This window comes from Poeciliopsis prolifica, unplaced genomic scaffold, assembly GCF_027474105.1.
Source record: "Poeciliopsis prolifica strain line A6 unplaced genomic scaffold, Auburn_PproV2 SCAFFOLD021, whole genome shotgun sequence".
Lineage (NCBI taxonomy): Eukaryota > Metazoa > Chordata > Actinopteri > Cyprinodontiformes > Poeciliidae > Poeciliopsis > Poeciliopsis prolifica.
Window position 1 is genome coordinate 8,711,223 of NW_026562396.1, and position 17,533 is coordinate 8,728,755.

Sequence of the window (17,533 nt, forward strand, 5' to 3'; positions counted from 1 at the left end):
ACACGGGAAACTTGGCGAGACTTTTAACAGAGGTTAAATTGAGCTGGAGCTCTCCAGGGCTCAGCCCCGGCACACGCTCTATCATTATGGACGCTTAACTCTGCATATGTTCAGAGATAATCCCCTTGAACTCGTTTTACTGCAAGCAAACAGCAGCAACGGAGTCTTCTCCAACCTGAGCCGGCGAGGAGCTGCACGACACGCGTCTTATTGGACCGAGCGTCAAATCTGAACCCCGACCCTTTCCAGGCGTTGTTTTGACAACGGTGTGTTGTAGAGCCAGAGAGGACGTCTTGGCAAGTCTTCGTGTGCTGCCTTTATTTCTTCCGTAACACTGGCTGAGTCTCCGTTACACACGTGCACAAAACTTTGTAGTCAACCCACTAATGTCAGGGTGGGGGAGAATCACAACTTCACAATTGCGATGACGCCATCGAATAAGAAAATCATTTAGAATACGTTTACGTCATCCTCCAAACACTTCCTGTCGTCTTCTTTGTGGTTTCTGCCAGTGGTAACATCCTGTTGTTGAGCGTGTGATTGGGGTGATGTGAAGTCTTGTCACTGCAGTTTTGCAAAAGAAGCCAATTTCAGTTCAGCCAAAACACCAACTAATCATGGCGCCAAAATGTTTCATAAACAAATAAATAAATAAAAAAGTTGATGTTTTACATGAAGCAAATTTATTTTTGAATGTTAAATTGTGCAGTTATGTGGTTAATACAAACACAACTATTCACAAAGAATGACATGAACCTGAGGCAGCCGGCTGTAACAGATTAGATATTATGCTGACTTATTAAAGCTTCAACTGCTGAAATAGTTTTTTCAAAGAAAAACAATTTCTTTGAAAATGACACTGTGATTTAAAGACAGGATTTTCTGCAGGTTTTCTTCATTAAGGTCGAGGGAAGGTGTTCAAAATCATCTGCGATGCAATAAATGGAAAAAAAAACACCGAAGCACAATACTAGTTATTTTAATTATTTTTATTTCACTCTCTTTTGTTTGAATTAAATCCGTCAATGTATTTGTAACGTCTTTTCACATTTTACCACAACAAACCCTTAAGGCTCAAACATGGATTCCCCAAAGTAGAACATAATTGTTAAAACAAAGGAAAATTATGCATCATTTTCAACTTTCTTTTTTCTTTTTTTACAAATAAATTCTTTAAAAACTGTCCAAGCCTCGTCACAGTCCTGCGTGGGCAAGAAAATAATCCCCATGCATGATACTGCCACCGCCGTGCGTAATGGTGGGGCTGGAGTTTTCAGAGTGGTGTGAAAAGTCAGTAAGAGTGTAAAGGTAGGTCCTGTGAGGTAAGGAGCAAGTGCTTTAAAAATTAACAGGCTATTAACAGGCTAGTTTTTATTTATATTATTTTTTTACTCAGTAAAAGAACTTAAAATTGAAAAAAAAAAAAAAACACGTCTGAATTTCTTCTGTTTTTCTTTCCGGCATCAAATCAAACAGTGGACAACATTATGGTTCAACCTTTTTATTTTTATTTCTTTTTTCTAGATCCACCATTTTACAATTAGTTATTACAGGTTGAGCTGCCTAATGCAACCAAAGCTCTTTAATCATTCGCAGCAAACGTGGGCCTGTTCTCCTCATTATCCCTGATTAAAACAGACATGCAGCTGATTAACCAGCCAACTGTAGTATTCACTGCTTCCACTGTTATTAATCAGCATTTCCTTCAAAAATGCCCTGTGTTATGAGACGATGTGTCTAAATGACACATCTGTGTTTTAGACACAGATGTGTCTAAAACAACAATAGGTTTCTGACAGTGGCTATAAAGCAAAGAGTGACCCAAACAGTAACCAGAACCATTCGTCGGTGTTCACGTTGTCGTCACTCTTCTTCTTTAGGTAGTTTTTCTGTTTCTCTGGGAGAATCTTTGAGTCATAAACGTGTGCAGACAGTGAAGTGAAATCCAGATGGGGAATCCCTCAGCCTTCCGTTTTTCCTCCCTGATGATGCTCTGAAAACGCCGACCACTGCTGAGGAGCAGGCACAAGACGACCTGCACGTCTCGTTTAGCCCTCGGTCAGCCATCGTTTCTAGAATGAGCAAGCGGCAGAAATAAATACTATGATTTAGTCCATTTTTGGGGGCAGAAAGATCAACTTATGGGACAAGAGTTTGTAAATACATTTATAAATAAGTTGGGAGGGAGGGGGGTTTTCCCAATTTTTTTTTTAATAGATTTGTGATTGTTCATTTAACCCTTTCAGGCTCAAATTACTTGCAAAGACTAGCTAAGTAGCATTTAGCTGTTGCAAATCTGCAACATGTGCCTGGAGAGGGTTAAAATCGCCTGTAAAACATTTCAAATTAATCGTTACTGTAATAGCGTAGCTGCTAGTTTACAGGTTTTTCTCCAAAGACAAGAACTTCCCTCGATCTCTCTGCCAATGTTTTGGTCCCCCCCCCCCCCAAATTTCTCTTTCACCTTATTATTCAAATTCTGTATCTTACAACAAGTGTTGATTCTTTCTGAGCTGTAGGTAGACGTGCTGACTGGGCGCTCGAGTGGCATAAAAGACATGAAGCCTCACGCTAAATTCCTGTAGCAACGCCGCGCCCGTCTCATGTTAGGAATGCTCAACGTCTGACAGAGCGCATGTTTCTCATGAGGAAGCGGGAGATCGGGTTGTGTTCAGGTTACTCTCCAGTGGTCGGTGTGAATGTTACACTTTGGGACAGGATTCTGAGTTCGTTCTGCTCTTCCTCTCTACAGACCAGGGACTCGTTGATTTTCTTTCTTTCTTTCATAGACAATTAAACAGTTGTCTAGAAATGTCTTGTCATAAGATATGCAGGCCGTGCTCCTTCAGACGCCATTCTTTCACTGCTCAGCCAGGATCTTCAGAACAGGAACAAATGCGGTGGTGTCATGTTATTGCGACTCTGTCTTGATCCATCTTTCGGGTAACTGGCCTACAAGTTGCAGAAGGGAAGAGCTGCTTTACTTCGTGCTCCATGCAGTCAAATAAAACCGGCCAACCATTGGTTGGCTTTTGAAACGTTGTGGTTGATTCCTATCTTACTAGCCCATCCCTACTGGGGTGTGTGGAAGATCTTGACCTAAATACATGTATGCCAGACATTAAAGTAAGGAGCCTAATCATTTATTTATACACGTCTCCTAAACTTCAGTGCTGTGCAGAAGTCGTTGGCCCTTATAGGCATTTTGATCTGGGATTACAACTGTGTGATGGAAGGATTAGGGCCAAATTAACTGGAGGGCAGTGAATGATGATGAAGTGTGCCGTTTCTTTTCTTTTCAGGCCCGCTCTGTGTGTGCAGCACTATTGCGCCTCGCTTGGCGCAAATATCTTTCAGCTCCAATCAGGATCTCCCAACAGATCATTCCTCGCGTAGCCGACAGGCATTTTGGGTATTAAACCACCCTCTGCAGAAACACGTGTTGGTGTATGTGTACGTTTAGGATGTGGCTGGCATTTCCGGGGCTTTGTATAGAGTAGACACGCTCTAAGAGCGCCCCAGCTCGATGGAGCCTCTCAGCATGGCGGGTAGGTGTTTCTGTAAGACTGAGCATATGTTCATGAGCGTCCAGTAAGACCTTTGCTGTTAACCGTTTCCCTTTGGACTCTCAGACTTTGCTGCTGTGAGTCATTCGGTTGCAGTACCATACAGTACAGTACAGTAGCACCATCTTGGACAGGAAGGAGCACTCTTCCCGCTCTCTCTCTCTCTCTCTCGCACATGCAAACACATCTTTACCTTTTATCCTAAACTGCCTCCCATTCCACAGATTGAAATTTACCATTCACCTTCTTCCGCCTTTGTCGAAAAGTAGAACAGTGCTTTCTGCCAGCGCCGGCGGTAGCAAAGAGAGGAAAATATGCGACAACTTGTGACAGCGCCTTTCACAGCAGAAAAGAGCTTCTTTTTTTTTTTCTCTAAATTATGTATCCAGGCTTAGGAGACTCTCCCTGGCCGTGGCGGTGTTACTTTCTCTGTATTACTTATTCAGCACGTCTAACCTTAGGGCCCATTACAGGCGGAAAAGTAGAGCTACACTATTTCCTCAGCCACAGCTGAAACCCAGGGTGAGTCATGTGTCTTGCCTTTCTTTAGGTTCCATCTGCTGCTCTTTATTTCACCGCAAAGGTTTCAAATCTTTAAGCTATAAGTGGCAAGTATTGCCAAGGGTAGTCGTCGGAGTCCTAGGGTTCTGCATATTTGTCACCAGGAGGTGTCATCTTTGCTTTGATGGCCTTTGATCTGCCATGTCTTTTCATGTTGGTTTGTCTCTGCGAATCAGCGGCTCTGAGCCGAGTTTTGTTCGCTGAAATATGCAGAGCCGCAGCCGTCACCTGCGTGAAATGATTAATGTATACCTCCGACTGTCACGGCGAGCGGAACGCCTTGGATGTTCATTTCGAATCATGATTCCAAGCCTTATACAGTGACTCAATGCGGACGCTCATAATTCCTTTGTGCCTGTCCTCCTTTGACGCGTTGTCGGGGCGGAAAACGCGCCGCGACCTGCCACTCTTCCTCCAGCAGCCTCTTGATGTGCCACAACCAGCGTCGTGCCATGAATAAACATGCGGCTGTACAAAGGGGCGAGTGTTTTCTTTGAGATGAGATAGGCAGTTTACATGTGTTTCGAAAGGGAGGATGGGCAGAGAGTAGAGCGACAGGGTCATGGAGAACAAAAAGGAGGGGGTAGGGGAGAAGACAATTATCAAGAAACAGCAGTCGCGTCCGTCAAGATCAACGGGGATCTGAACGGTCGAGACGTGCCTGCTGGAAAGACTCGTTTTTGATTTCGTGTCTTTACTGGAAGGTTTGAAAAATCTGGTTTATGGCATTGAGTTTTTCAAATTTGTGACATTTTTCCATGTCTGGAAACTTGACTTTCTGAAAGCTGAGCTGCCAGCATCGTCAGAAACAATAAACCGAGCCCTCCACAGTCTGAACCCATAAGACAGAGAAAAGAGTTGGGGGTTTGACAAAAAGCCTTTTTTTTTGTTTTTTGAAGGTTTGAGAGCATTCTGCGAGCTCAAACAACTCAATACCGATGCACCCGAACACACCATGTGGAGTTTCTCCAATTTGTACAAATTGCCAGACAAGTGCACTCTTCCACTGTGGCGATAGTGGGTGTTTGTCTTCTAATCAGCGAGTTGCCAGTTTGAATCCCTGCTCCATCCATGTCCTTGGGGGAAAAAAACACTTCTGAATTGCAAAAACGATTTGAAAACTTAAAACAAGCCTTGTGAAGAGTCGTAAGTGGGAACAACTCAGTTCATCAGGACAGACCACTCAGCTATCATCATCGGCAAATATGAGACATTTTTTGTATTATAAGTAATTACATACAGAAACAGCAACAGATTTTGTACCTTGAGAATCGGCCTGACTGCAGGAGTTAGATGCTTTCTGCAGTTAATAGTAATGTGTGTCTGACTGGTTTCTCTGGTGGTGCAACAGCAAACTGGTTTTTACCCTAGTTAAGAATTGGCATTACGTACCAGCCCCTGTGAGGAACTGGAACCTTTTTGATCGGGGCGTCTGATCCTCGGGTATCTGGTATTGATCAGATACACAGTAAGTAGGGCCAATACTTTAAAAACAATCAGAGTCATTGAATAATTTGTTACTTGGACTTCAGTCAGTTTATTATCTATTGCGTGTCATGGGATGTGTTTAAATAAGAAGAAAAATAAAACAAGCAAAAATGATCATAAATGAAATGGGTTAAGTCTCTTCAAACAAAATTGAGCCTTCACAAAATATTAATGGGAATGGAAACGATAGAGCCCATTTTAATGCGTCATTCGATTACTTGAATACTCATTGCCTTTCATTTTTGATTTCTGACATAAAAACGTACTCTTCTGGTTCTTAATTAGCTATTTAATTAATCTCTTGCTTTGGAACAAAACCAGAGAGTTGTGCAAAATTTGCAGCAATTTCCAGCATGAATATTTAAGGTGATGCATACAGTGTATTAAAAAGCTAAAGTTTTTAACCAAACCAACAGGCATCTCGTAGCATTACCAAATCAAAAATATTTAAGGGGCCCAAGACACCCAATTAATAATGAATCATAAATGCAGCCTTGAGTTTTTTTCTCTCTCTCTCTTTCTTTCTCTCTTTTATTGCAATCATAAGACATCTGCAATATTCAATGGTTTAATATTACCAGACACATCCCTGAGCATTTTAAGCAGATTATCATCTGGGTCTCTCGCTCATCTCCTTTCGGATGCAAGCAGCGCACGCTCTCATCCTTCTGGATGCTGGATGAATGGGATGAAGTGCTCAATAGAGGGTGCTGAACACTAGAAAAGAGGCAGGGAGATATTGTTGGGAGGTGGGAGGGGGGATGCAATCTGCCGTCCTGTTTGATTTCTGAGTGATGTCGTGAAGCTGCTCTGACTGCAGAAACGCAGACAGTGTCAGGGAGCCATCAGACGAGGCCCGAGGGACGGTCCGCTTGGAGATCAACCAGAAAAACAGACTCACTATGACATGCTGTCTGACCATGTGCAAATGCTGGCTGCGTTCACGAGGCTTAACGCCTGAATATTTATACGACAGCGAGGAAATTTATATGTAGCGAGGGATCCGTCTTAATAAACCAAGTTAGTGCTCGGCCGCAGAGAAGCATTCCAATATCTCACAGCGAGCGGCCATTGATTTACTCCGTTTGGCCAAATTAAATCCAGATATGGGCACAGATACAGGAGGAAGTGTTTCCTCCGCAAAAAGACACATTCCATAATTAGAAGTGAACTGAAAACCATATTCTAATGAGCCGGAAGATTAATCCCTCACCGTTGCCAAACTCTCGCATTTGGCGTTTTGTATTGTTTTCAGACCTGGAGAGACGAGGATATTCATTACACTAGCTGTGTTTGCATTGGCCATATAATTATTCAAATTGGTATTATGGAAATAAGTTTGCTTAGTGGAAACAGTTGTGGAACAAACGCATGTTCTCTGATGAAAGGCCTCTGCGTTACGATAAGGCGGTTTTTCGGCTGTGTCAAAATGAGCGTATTTTGAGAAACTGCAATGGAAACACTATTTTTGCAATCCCACCAGTCGTGATCATCAAGATGCTACTACTGGCGGAAAAGACAAAGAAGACAACAGGAGGCGGTCGGAGGACGATGGCACTGCATGTTCATAAAGACTCATAGGCTCCCGACATGGGAAGCGACGTCACTCCGCTCGGTTGATTTCCTATGAATCTTGTGCGTCGAGGCGAAACATCGTTTGCTCTCCAGTCGAGCAAAATTCAATATTCTTCAACGTTGTTTTGCACGTCAACGAGCTCGAAATTTCAACCATTGGGTCCGTTGCGTGGCAGACGAAAGTTTGAGCTCACACGTCAACGGGCAACGTGACAAAACAAAGTTGTCAAGTTTGTTTTGTGTCCGTCGCACTAAAACCCATCAGGGAGGTTTCCATCGACCAATGAGCAGAATTTTCTTCTTAGCCACTTCCCTCATGGAGGGAAGCATAATTTTAGTTTTTTGACTTCCTAATATTCACATTGTGATTATTGAGATACACATAAAAAGGCAGCATAAGTGAACCTGATCTTCCCTGGGGGGAAGACGTCCACGTTACAATTTTATGTTGGCTTCTATTTTATATGTGCCGTATAATAACGACCAATATTTACTATCACTACACATATTTATAGTAATTTTATAGTTGCGTAGCACAGACAGACAGCAGGCCTTTCTTCAGGACTGATGAATTCCCTCATGTTTGCCTGAATCTTCTCTCTTTTTGATGTTACCTTGGAAATTCGTCCAGTGCTCAGGCCAAAGTTTGCTCTGAATGCATCGCCACATTCATCACTCTGTCTCCGACGGTGTTGGGTTTCACCGTGGAGAAGACAAAGGCTATCTGTCGGCGTCAGTTGTCGCTCTCCACGTGTCAGAGGCCATTGTCATGTGAAGAAGCCAATTCACGTGTGATCTCACTTGCATTTCTCATTTAACAGAAACACGGCAATTGTTGTTCTTTTCTCTGGGATATAGGTCAAGATTTGCGCACATTTGCCGTGGAAACGCACGGTGAGAGCATGATCCACTGTCGTAGTTTAAAAGAGGATATTATTTCCATCGGTTTCCCATCAACGGTAGCCCGAATGGATCTGTGAGTTTCACTAGAAAAAAATTTAAAATCCAGAAAACTTATATCTGCATTTGTTATCCGTCTGCCTGTATAAGTAACCACCACAGAAGTTTGCTTTCTTTCTTTTTCTTATTTTTATAGATTTTTCTATATAAGTCTCATTGTGTGCTTCATTGGCGTTCAAATGTAAGTACTGAGTGATAGGAAATTGTAAAGCGTTTCAGGAAAAACACAAGCTTGTAGTACTAGTCATTGATTTCTTTTGAAAGACGGGAAACGGCACAGACAGAACTCTGCAAACTGTAACGGCCAGGATACCGTACTTTGATTTATCTCTTTTTAATCCCTACTCTTCCCCGCTGCTTATCTTCAGATTTGTTCTTGTTGCTTTCTAGCTCCTTTCTAGCCGACCGTATGCAGTAGTCTGGACAGGATATTTATGCATATATGCATGCACTTGTGCATAAATAAATAGGTAGTTGGTGAGATCACCCCAGAATATTCCCTTTTTCCTCCCTAGACCTTTCAAAAGCCTGATTTTTTTTTTGTACCACTTTTTAAACTGGGTCACGTTTGAACATAGTCTCTTCCCTCCACAAACAGAAATGCAAACAGGTTTTAAGCAGCAGGCTGCTTTAACTTTAACTCTCTCCCTAGATTGTATCTTCCCTCTCTGTGGAAGTTGATTTATTCCTTCAAACAATTGAAATGGTCCAAAAATTGACTCGATGATTCAACTGTAATATGTCAGATTTAAAAGCTGGTGGATTTATTGTCTGCGACTGGTTATCAGAGATTATCCTCGAAACTGTGCTCATTAAAGATTGCGGAGCAATTGGTGGTCCAGAACTTTTATTGCTGTATCTGGGACTCGGATGCTTCTTGAGATCTCCTAACTAACATCGGGATCTGTTTCCTGCCAGTTGAGTAGCTATTCATCCTGTGAAATATACCCGACACCATTTGGTCTCTTCTCCTGAAACTCCAAAATGTGAGAAATCCAGGAATTGAGGAAAAACTGCCTGACTCCAAATTTGAGGCATTTCTTTCACGAAAAACTCACAAAACACATATTTTTCCATAAAGCCAAGTTCTCAGATTGTTTTGAGAATTTCAATTGAAAGAGAACCAGTAAAAAGAAAAAGTAGTTTCTTTTCACTCTGGTCATATCTGTTGCAAATATGTAACGCCAAAACCAAAAGTTGCAATACAGAATGTTTTTAAAAAAAAATTTTTTTTAAAGAAAATCCTGAAAAGGTAACGTTCCAATTTGGCAACAGGGGTAAGATTATATTTTCCTGTTTCTTTTTGCCCCCTTTGAAGGGACCGTGACTGCAATCAGAGACCATTTCTCCAAATAGCTATCTTTGACTGGAAAACATCGACTTCAAACCTTTTTTGCCTCACTGGGAAATGTTACTCTGTGAAATGCAGAAAATTACCAACAGAAGCAGAAGTGAACAAGCCCTTTGAGGGAGGTGGGGGGCGGGGGGAGTTATCATGCAATAAAGTGAACACCAATGGGTTGGGCCACGACAACATATGTGTCTATGAGTCTGGAACCAATTGAAAGTGGAAAAGGAGCATGCAACATGCTCTGCTACGGTGAACGTTTACAGATTTATGTTTTGAAAATAAGAAAGAAAATGAGGCTTCCAGAGTGTTGATTAGGGTTGAAATGCAGACTGTGTTTTTGAACAAAGGTTGTTATGTTGTTCCCATCCCTGCCTTAGTTCCTCTTATCACAAGAGAGACCTCATAAGAATCTGCAGCTTCTCATCTTCCTTCCACTCTTTAATCTCGGCCTAAGTGTTTGGTTTATAGCGAGTGAAGTGTGTCTTTTTCAACTCGGAGAAGGAAAAACAAGGCTCTGTCTGGAGCCAGCAGCAGTTTTTGATGATATGTCTTAAAGGAACAGAAGACAGTGCTGACAGAGACAGTGCCATGACCTTTCACAGATTTATTCTGTTTATGCTTTGTCTGTCACACGCAAACGTAACCCAAGTAAATGAAAAAAGCTGCTTTCGGATAATTTTATTTACAGTATTTAGAGAAAAAATAAAACTATCCAAAACAACCAGGCTCATCGTGAAGATTAAATATCCTCGCTAATGAATCATGAGCAATTTGGGATCAACCACAGCTTTTCATTCAGTTATATGAGCCACACAGTACCAGAGCTAATAGTTTTTATTTAATAAAAACAGCTGGTGATCTGAAGTTGGCCAAGTTGGACAGGGGGGTGAAGGAGGCTGTCAGATAATGGTGTTCCTGCTAAAGCCTTTTTTTTTTTTTTACCCCGATTTTCCCTTTACAACAATCTTATAACGTCTTGCAGTGAATGCTGTGTTACCTGGTGGTGTGTTGAATATGCCAGATCTAAAATCAGACATATTCAACATTGTCTCGGCCCTTTTATCGCAGCCTGTGGGGTTTTCCCTGTTGGGGAGCCGAACGCTGCCTGTTGAATGCGACAGGGAGCCAATCAGAAAGCGCGGTGACGTAAGAACAGAGGGGAATCCCAAACAGTTGACATGGCAACTGAGAGTCCGGTGGACATCGGAGGTAATCTATTAAGGTCTAGATCTAGATTTATTGATAGATAGATCTATGTATCCATTTATCTATCTGTCGGTCTGTCTATCTATCTACAGATCTATAGATAGATTTACATTGATCTATCTACAGAGATCTGTCGTACTAGATCTATAGATCTATCTAAATATAGATATAGGTATATATATTGATATATCTATAGATATATATATATATATATATATATCTATATATATATATATATATATATATATATATATATATATATATATAGATATATATATAGATATTTATAAATATCTATATATCTATATATACATCTATGGATAGATAAAAATCTATTTATCTATCTATCTGTCTGTCTATTGTTTTTGTAGGGAAACCGGAGTGCCCGGAGAAAACCTTCATTTAAAGTACAATTACTTAATTTTACTAATAAAGAAAATTACAGACAATATCTATCTGTCTGTCTGTCTATCTATAGATACAACATATCTATAGATATCACAAAATTCAGGAGACTCTGCCAGCTATAGATCTATAGATAGATATCTATTGATCTATCGATCTGTCTGTCTTGACTATCTATCCACCATTTTTGTAGGGAAACCGGAGTGCCCGGAGAAAACCTTTATTTAAAGTATGATTACTTAATTTTACTCATAAAGAAAATTACAGACAATATCTATCTGTCTGTCTGTCTATCTATAGATACAACATATCTATAGATATCACAAAATTCAGGAGACTCTGCCAGCTATAGATCTATAGATAGATATCTATTGATCTATCGATCTGTCTGTCTTGACTATCTATCCACCATTCTTGTAGGGAAACCGGAGTGCCCGGAGAAAACCTTTATTTAAAGTATGATTACTTAATTTTACTCATAAAGAAAATTACAGACAATATCTATCTGTCTGTCTGTCTATCTATAGATACAACATATCTATAGATATCACAAAATTCAGGAGACTCTGCCAGCTATAGATCTATAGATCTATAGATAGATATCTATTGATCTATCGATCTGTCTGTCTTGACTATCTATCCACCATTTTTGTAGGGAAACCGGAGTGCCCGGAGAAAAACTTTATTTAATGTACGATTACTTAATTTTAGTAATAAAGAAAATTACAGACAATATCTATCTACCCATCTATGTACCTTTCTATAGTTTTTGTAGGGAAACTGGAGCACCCAGCGAAAACCTATTATACTTACTTACGTTTGCTAATATATGTCTAACGTAGCTGACGAACAATCTCACAAAGATGTTAGTTCAAAGTTGAACCACTTGGGTCGCACTCCTTGGCCAGCTGACAAACATCATCCAGTCGATTCAGGGAAGAGATGGGAATTTTACCCTCTTGCTACTTTTTGGGGAATTGTCATGGAAGCGCACAGTCTTGGATTTCAGTGAGGGAAGTTTGACAGGCTCGGTACTGCCAACTTTCTCATGACCGAGTGAAGGATTGCTGGTTTTTACGTCGTCATGGTTGTCAATAGGATCCACATAATGGCCGTGACTAGGATCCCCGTCATGTTCGTCAGTACGATGCCAAAGAACGTCGTGAGGATTTTGCCCAAAATACAAGCGAGTACAAGGCACGCGATGTCTGTGAGTAGAATGTCTGTGATGTTTTTCAGTAGAATGCCGGTGATGTTTGTGAGTAGGATGTCCATCAGGTTTCTCAAGAGAAAGCACATCCAGTTTGTCATTCGAACGCATCTCTTCTACCTCAGGAGAATAGACATCAGGTTTGCGATATGAATTTACGTGAGGTTTGTAACCAAAATGGACATCCGGTTTGTGGCCAGCATGCACATCCGGTTTGTCAGCGGAATGTCCCATTCTTCTTCCCACAAGGGACTTTGACCCACTTCTCTCTGGTGCTGCTGCTGGCAGAGTCTCCTGAACTTTGTGATAAACTGGCTTTTTATGAGCAACATTTTTACTGTCCTCTGGAGATGGGACCAGTTCAGGAAACCTGCTCTCACTCTTGTGTTGTACCAATTTGGATTGGAAACCTTCCTTTGGGCCATTTCCACTCTGAAATATTTCTCTCTGTCTTCTAATTTCCTCCCTAATGATTGGTTTAGTCTTCTCCTGGGTGCTGAATCTCTGCTGCTTCTCCTTCTTTTTCTCAATTTCTTTCAACCTATGCAGCCGGTCCGATTCCATCAAGGAATGCAACTCCTGCTTTTTCATCTTCTCCATTTCTATCTTGTTCTGCCGTTTGTATTCAACTTGATCGTCCCAAGCAGCAGTCAAAGACTTTTGCATTTCAGCTTTCTTTTTTTTCTCCTGTTCATCAAGGAACCTTTGGGGAATCCTCTGTGGAGCCATGTCCTTATAAAACTTTTGTCCCTCCAAAGCATCTTTGGCAGATCTGAAGTTGTGTTTTTTCACAACTTCAGATCTGGGCAAATCAAAAATTTCACGTTTGGTCTTTTTAGGCGGCTCTGATAGTTTTTCCTTCTGTCTTCTTGTTTCTTCGATGATTTTCTTCCTCTGTTCTTCTCTCCAAATTATCAATTCTTTTTCATAAATAAATAGTTTTCCAGTCCTCTTCTTCTGTTCCTCTCCTTTTTTAACTAAGGCTTCCAGTTTATTTTTATAATCAATTTTTCTCCTGAGTTCTTGGTCCAGTTCAATCGCTGTTTTAATATCTATTCCCTCTTCTGAAATGGAGCTGGACGTGGAGCAGGAGCTTTTGCTTGAATCAGAGTCGGAGGTGGAGGAGTCAGCTGTTTCAGGTTTTTTCTCTTTTGCTTCTTTTTTCTTCCGTCGTTCTTCTTTTTTCTTCCGTTGTTCTTCCTCTTTCTTCAGTCTTTCTTCCTCTTTCCTTTGTTGCTCTAAATACTTTGGAAGACTAGGCAACTTTTCCAACAAAGTATCCAAATAGTTATCTCTCCCTACAAATTGGGAATGTTGATTTAAGTTAGGTCTACCGTTTTTTGTTGTAATAAAAGGCAGCAGCCTTTTTGTTAACTCGTGCGTTTCCTTTTCTAACTTCTTAGCCATCATGATGAAACTATCAATCTCTGGGGTTCTGCACATATGACTCTAGAACACACGCATCACTATTTAAGAGGCTTCAGAGGTGATGTCATACAACCTTTGATACAAAGCATGGGATCCTAGTGACATCATCAGTTAGGTAGAAGAGTGACATTAGTTGCTATTGCTATGGTAACCAGGAAAAGCTCTGAAGTGATTCATGCTTTCTAGTGAAGGAGATGTTTCAAACCATCAAAACATTTCCAAATCAATTCATTCATATTGAGACATTTTTCCAACCATTTAGACTAGCTTCAGCCAAAGTGGCTGTAATTGATAAAGGCTTAACAATGTGCAAAACACAATCACCCAGTTTCCCATTAAATCTGCTCAACAGTGTTTTCCTCATCAAAAGATGTTTTTGATGAGGAAAAGTGTTTGATGAACTCAGGTTAAACTGTGGCTGTGTCTCAGCCAGACATTCATTTATCCAACGGCTGTTCGTAACCTAGCAACCGAAATCCCCAGAAGGCCAGATAGTGGCAAAAGACAAAACTAGATCCTGTCAAGCATTTTTCAAAATAAAAGACTTCCTCTCTCCATTATAAATCATGCTTTGAATTTAATCATGTTTCACGTCACCTTTCTGTAATTACTATCAAGTTAAATTTGGTGAATAATGAATAATGCTTAACTTATGACTATCAATAAGTCATGGAAATGATTCTAAACATATGTGACTTCTTCCCCCACATACAGCACACAGCGGAGACCAGTTGGGTGAATTTCTGTAATGAGTGTCATTAACGAAAAACCCAGAAAGCCTCCCTACTGGTCCACCAGAACTGGTGGACCAGACTGTGTCCTTCAAATAATCACTACAAATACATTTTTGTAACAGGTGATCGTATAGTGGATTTTGATTGATAACACAACTTTCAAATGAAATTCATACAATCTTTCTCTTATAAATAAATAAAATCAGGAAAATAAACATAGACAGCAGTCAAATTTAACTAATAAACTATTTAACAGTAACCTCTAACTAAAGGAGAGAACAAACAAACTGACAGACAGGCAAATACAGCAAACCGACAACATAATAAACAAACTGACAAACTTAACTGAAAAATAACTGACAACATAAATTTCTGACATTTAACACAATATACCTGTAATGAGTGTCATTAATGAAAAACACAGTAAGCCTCCCTACTGGTCCACCAGTTCTGGGTACTGCAACAAAACTCCACGTTAGTCTCAGAGCACAACCACCACTACTGTTCAGAAAGGAACTGGACTTGATGACCTACCACAGTAGAGTGCCTAACAGACTGTGTGGAATCTGCAGTTTTTCCTCCTTTTATAGGCAACCAGTAGGGGGCGCCAAAAAAAACACCACAGGACAACTATAAAACCCATTTAAGCATAATTTAATCGGAACCATTTCAACTATGTTACACATATAAATGTTAAGAGATCATCTGTTCTTTAAAAACTAACATACATCGACTCTTCAAATCTGGACTAGATTATTCTACGCCAATAACAGAATATTTCAAACCTGGTTTGTGATTCGTTAAATCTTTATTTGAATTGTGATGCTTCAGTAATGAGAGATTTCAAAACCTTTTTGCATGTGGAATGCATTAGAAATGAACTATCACATTTGAAAGATTATTTTACCTTCTATTTTCTTTCATTTTATGTCCGAGAGCACCTGCCTTTCTGCTCGGCTGTTGTAGCTTCCAGGGATCCATCAGCTGAGATAATAATGCCAACAACTTGTCAGATTCAGATTCATCATCACGCAACATAACATCAGAGATGAACAATCTATTCGAAGTCGGAATATCCGCTAGCTTTTATAAATTAAAGATGCTTCCCATGTCCTCAATTGGTCGCATCATTATTGCAAAAATGACAATATTGTCAAAATTCTTCTGTTTTCCAATCAGTGCCACTTTCCCCATCCCTGTCCTAAATTTGGGGTTGAATCCCCCGAGCTCGTACCTGAGCTCAGGGTTTTACTGGAGTGACGTCCTCCTGTCAGATAATGATGTCCTACAGGATGCATGTTGGTGTTCCCGCTCAAGACTTTTTTCCCCGCTAATGTTCCCTTTACCACAATCGTACAACGTCCTGCAGTGTGTGGTGTGTTACATGGTGGTGTGTTGAATATGTCTGGTCTAAAATCGGACATATTCTTCATTGTCTTGGCCCGATTATCACAGTCAGTGGTATTATATGTAAAGGTCATTTTTATATGTTAATTATATGTGGTTATGTTTATTCCATTAAAACTACGAAAAAACATAACTCACCTCCAAATCATAGTGCAGCTAATAGAGCGGCTGCTCCCGCCTCTTTTATCAAACGCCTTTTCTTTTTGTTTCGTCTTATCGCTTAAAATGATCCATAAACTATCACTACTGATTCTACATCGTCATCCATGTTTGATTATTCTAAATTCACGTTTGGTATGTTCAGCATTTTACTGGATTTTCTCCTGGAATCAGAATATTCGTGAGTGGAATCGGTTCTTGTGGTGTGTGTCTGGACACACGAACTGACCGAACCTTTTGGACTTTTATCAGTTCTGTGGTCACAAAGGTTTGGAAAATCAGCCGACAATCCTTAAACCGTGCCGAGTGAACCAGACATAAAACTCACAAGCTCTACTCCTCTCATCTCGTCTCGACCACTGCCCTAACGCTCCCTGACTCTGGTCACTATGGGAACGTTTACATATCCCTTAAATTTTACTCCCGTGAAAATTTTAACTCACAATAACGAATGAGTTATCGTGAGTTAAAAGATTTTAACTCACAACCCTGTTAAATCCTTTTAACAAGGTTTAAGGATTTTCAAAATAAAAGTTCCTCCGGACTCAAACAAAATATTTAATTATTTCTTGCGCGGCCCGGTACCAATTGGTCTACGGACCGGGGGTTGGGGACCACTGATGTAGAGGACTAGTTAGAGCAGCAGCACTGAATGTTTCACTGATAACTCCAGTAAAGAAGAAGAGGAGGAGGTAGCAAGACAGAAAATTATCATTTAAAAACATAAAGAATATGCAGACATAGCTACACATATATTTTTATTTTTGCTCTCCTATCAGGAGGAGGAAACCCACATTTGAGCAACGGTCTTCATGTACACTGACCAGCGTTTCTGAACCTCATGAGCTCTCCACTCCCCTTCAGCTTGGTTCTTTGATCAGGATTTCTTTGAGGATATCGCTCACCAAACAAATGTGTACTCATCTCATGTCACCGGATGGAACATCAACACCAATGTTACTGGAATCGAGGCATTCATTGGACTGAGACTCATCATAGATGTGGTAAAAATGACAGCTTTAGAGAATTGCTGGGGAACCAACAGATGCCACATTAGAGATTTAAATTAATGAATGATTCGCTTTCAAGACAATGATCTCTGACTTCCATTAAGGTACATTGGCAAAAATCAAACCTGTCCTTGACTACATGAGAAGCAAATGGTCAAATGTTGGAAGTGAGAACCAGTTCTCACACCGCTGGTACCTGACCGTACTTTGGCAAATAGTTGACATTGCTGTCTCCATCACTATGATGCAGCGGCACTCAATCAGAAACACCAACGTCTGAAAGAGTTCAGATTAGGTGTTTCCAGAGGACTCGTCCATCTGGAAACACCTCCACAGGATCAGAAACCCCACCAACAAGACCCATCAAGAATCCAAAAGTCTCCAGGCCCCTGGAAGGATATGCATCACGATAGGATTCTGTTCTGTCAGTAAAGGTCTGGATGCACCAGAATGGACAGACCTCAGTTATGTGC

The 17,533-nt window shown here is 40.6% G+C and overlaps 1 protein-coding gene across 1 annotated transcript; it reads right to left on the reverse strand.

The window, feature by feature from the left end:
• Nucleotides 1-1,528: 1,528 nt before the first annotated feature.
• On the reverse strand, nt 1,529-13,188 carry LOC129369403 (uncharacterized). Its single transcript, XM_055044770.1, has 3 exons — nt 11,930-13,188; nt 2,491-2,952; nt 1,529-2,072 (listed from the first exon to the last, which is right to left on the reverse strand). The coding sequence occupies exon 1, from the start codon at nt 13,049-13,051 to the stop codon at nt 12,044-12,046; it is 1,008 nt and encodes a 335-aa protein (XP_054900745.1). The 5' UTR covers nt 13,052-13,188; the 3' UTR covers nt 1,529-2,072; nt 2,491-2,952; nt 11,930-12,043.
• Between the last annotated feature and the right edge of the window lie 4,345 nt (nt 13,189-17,533).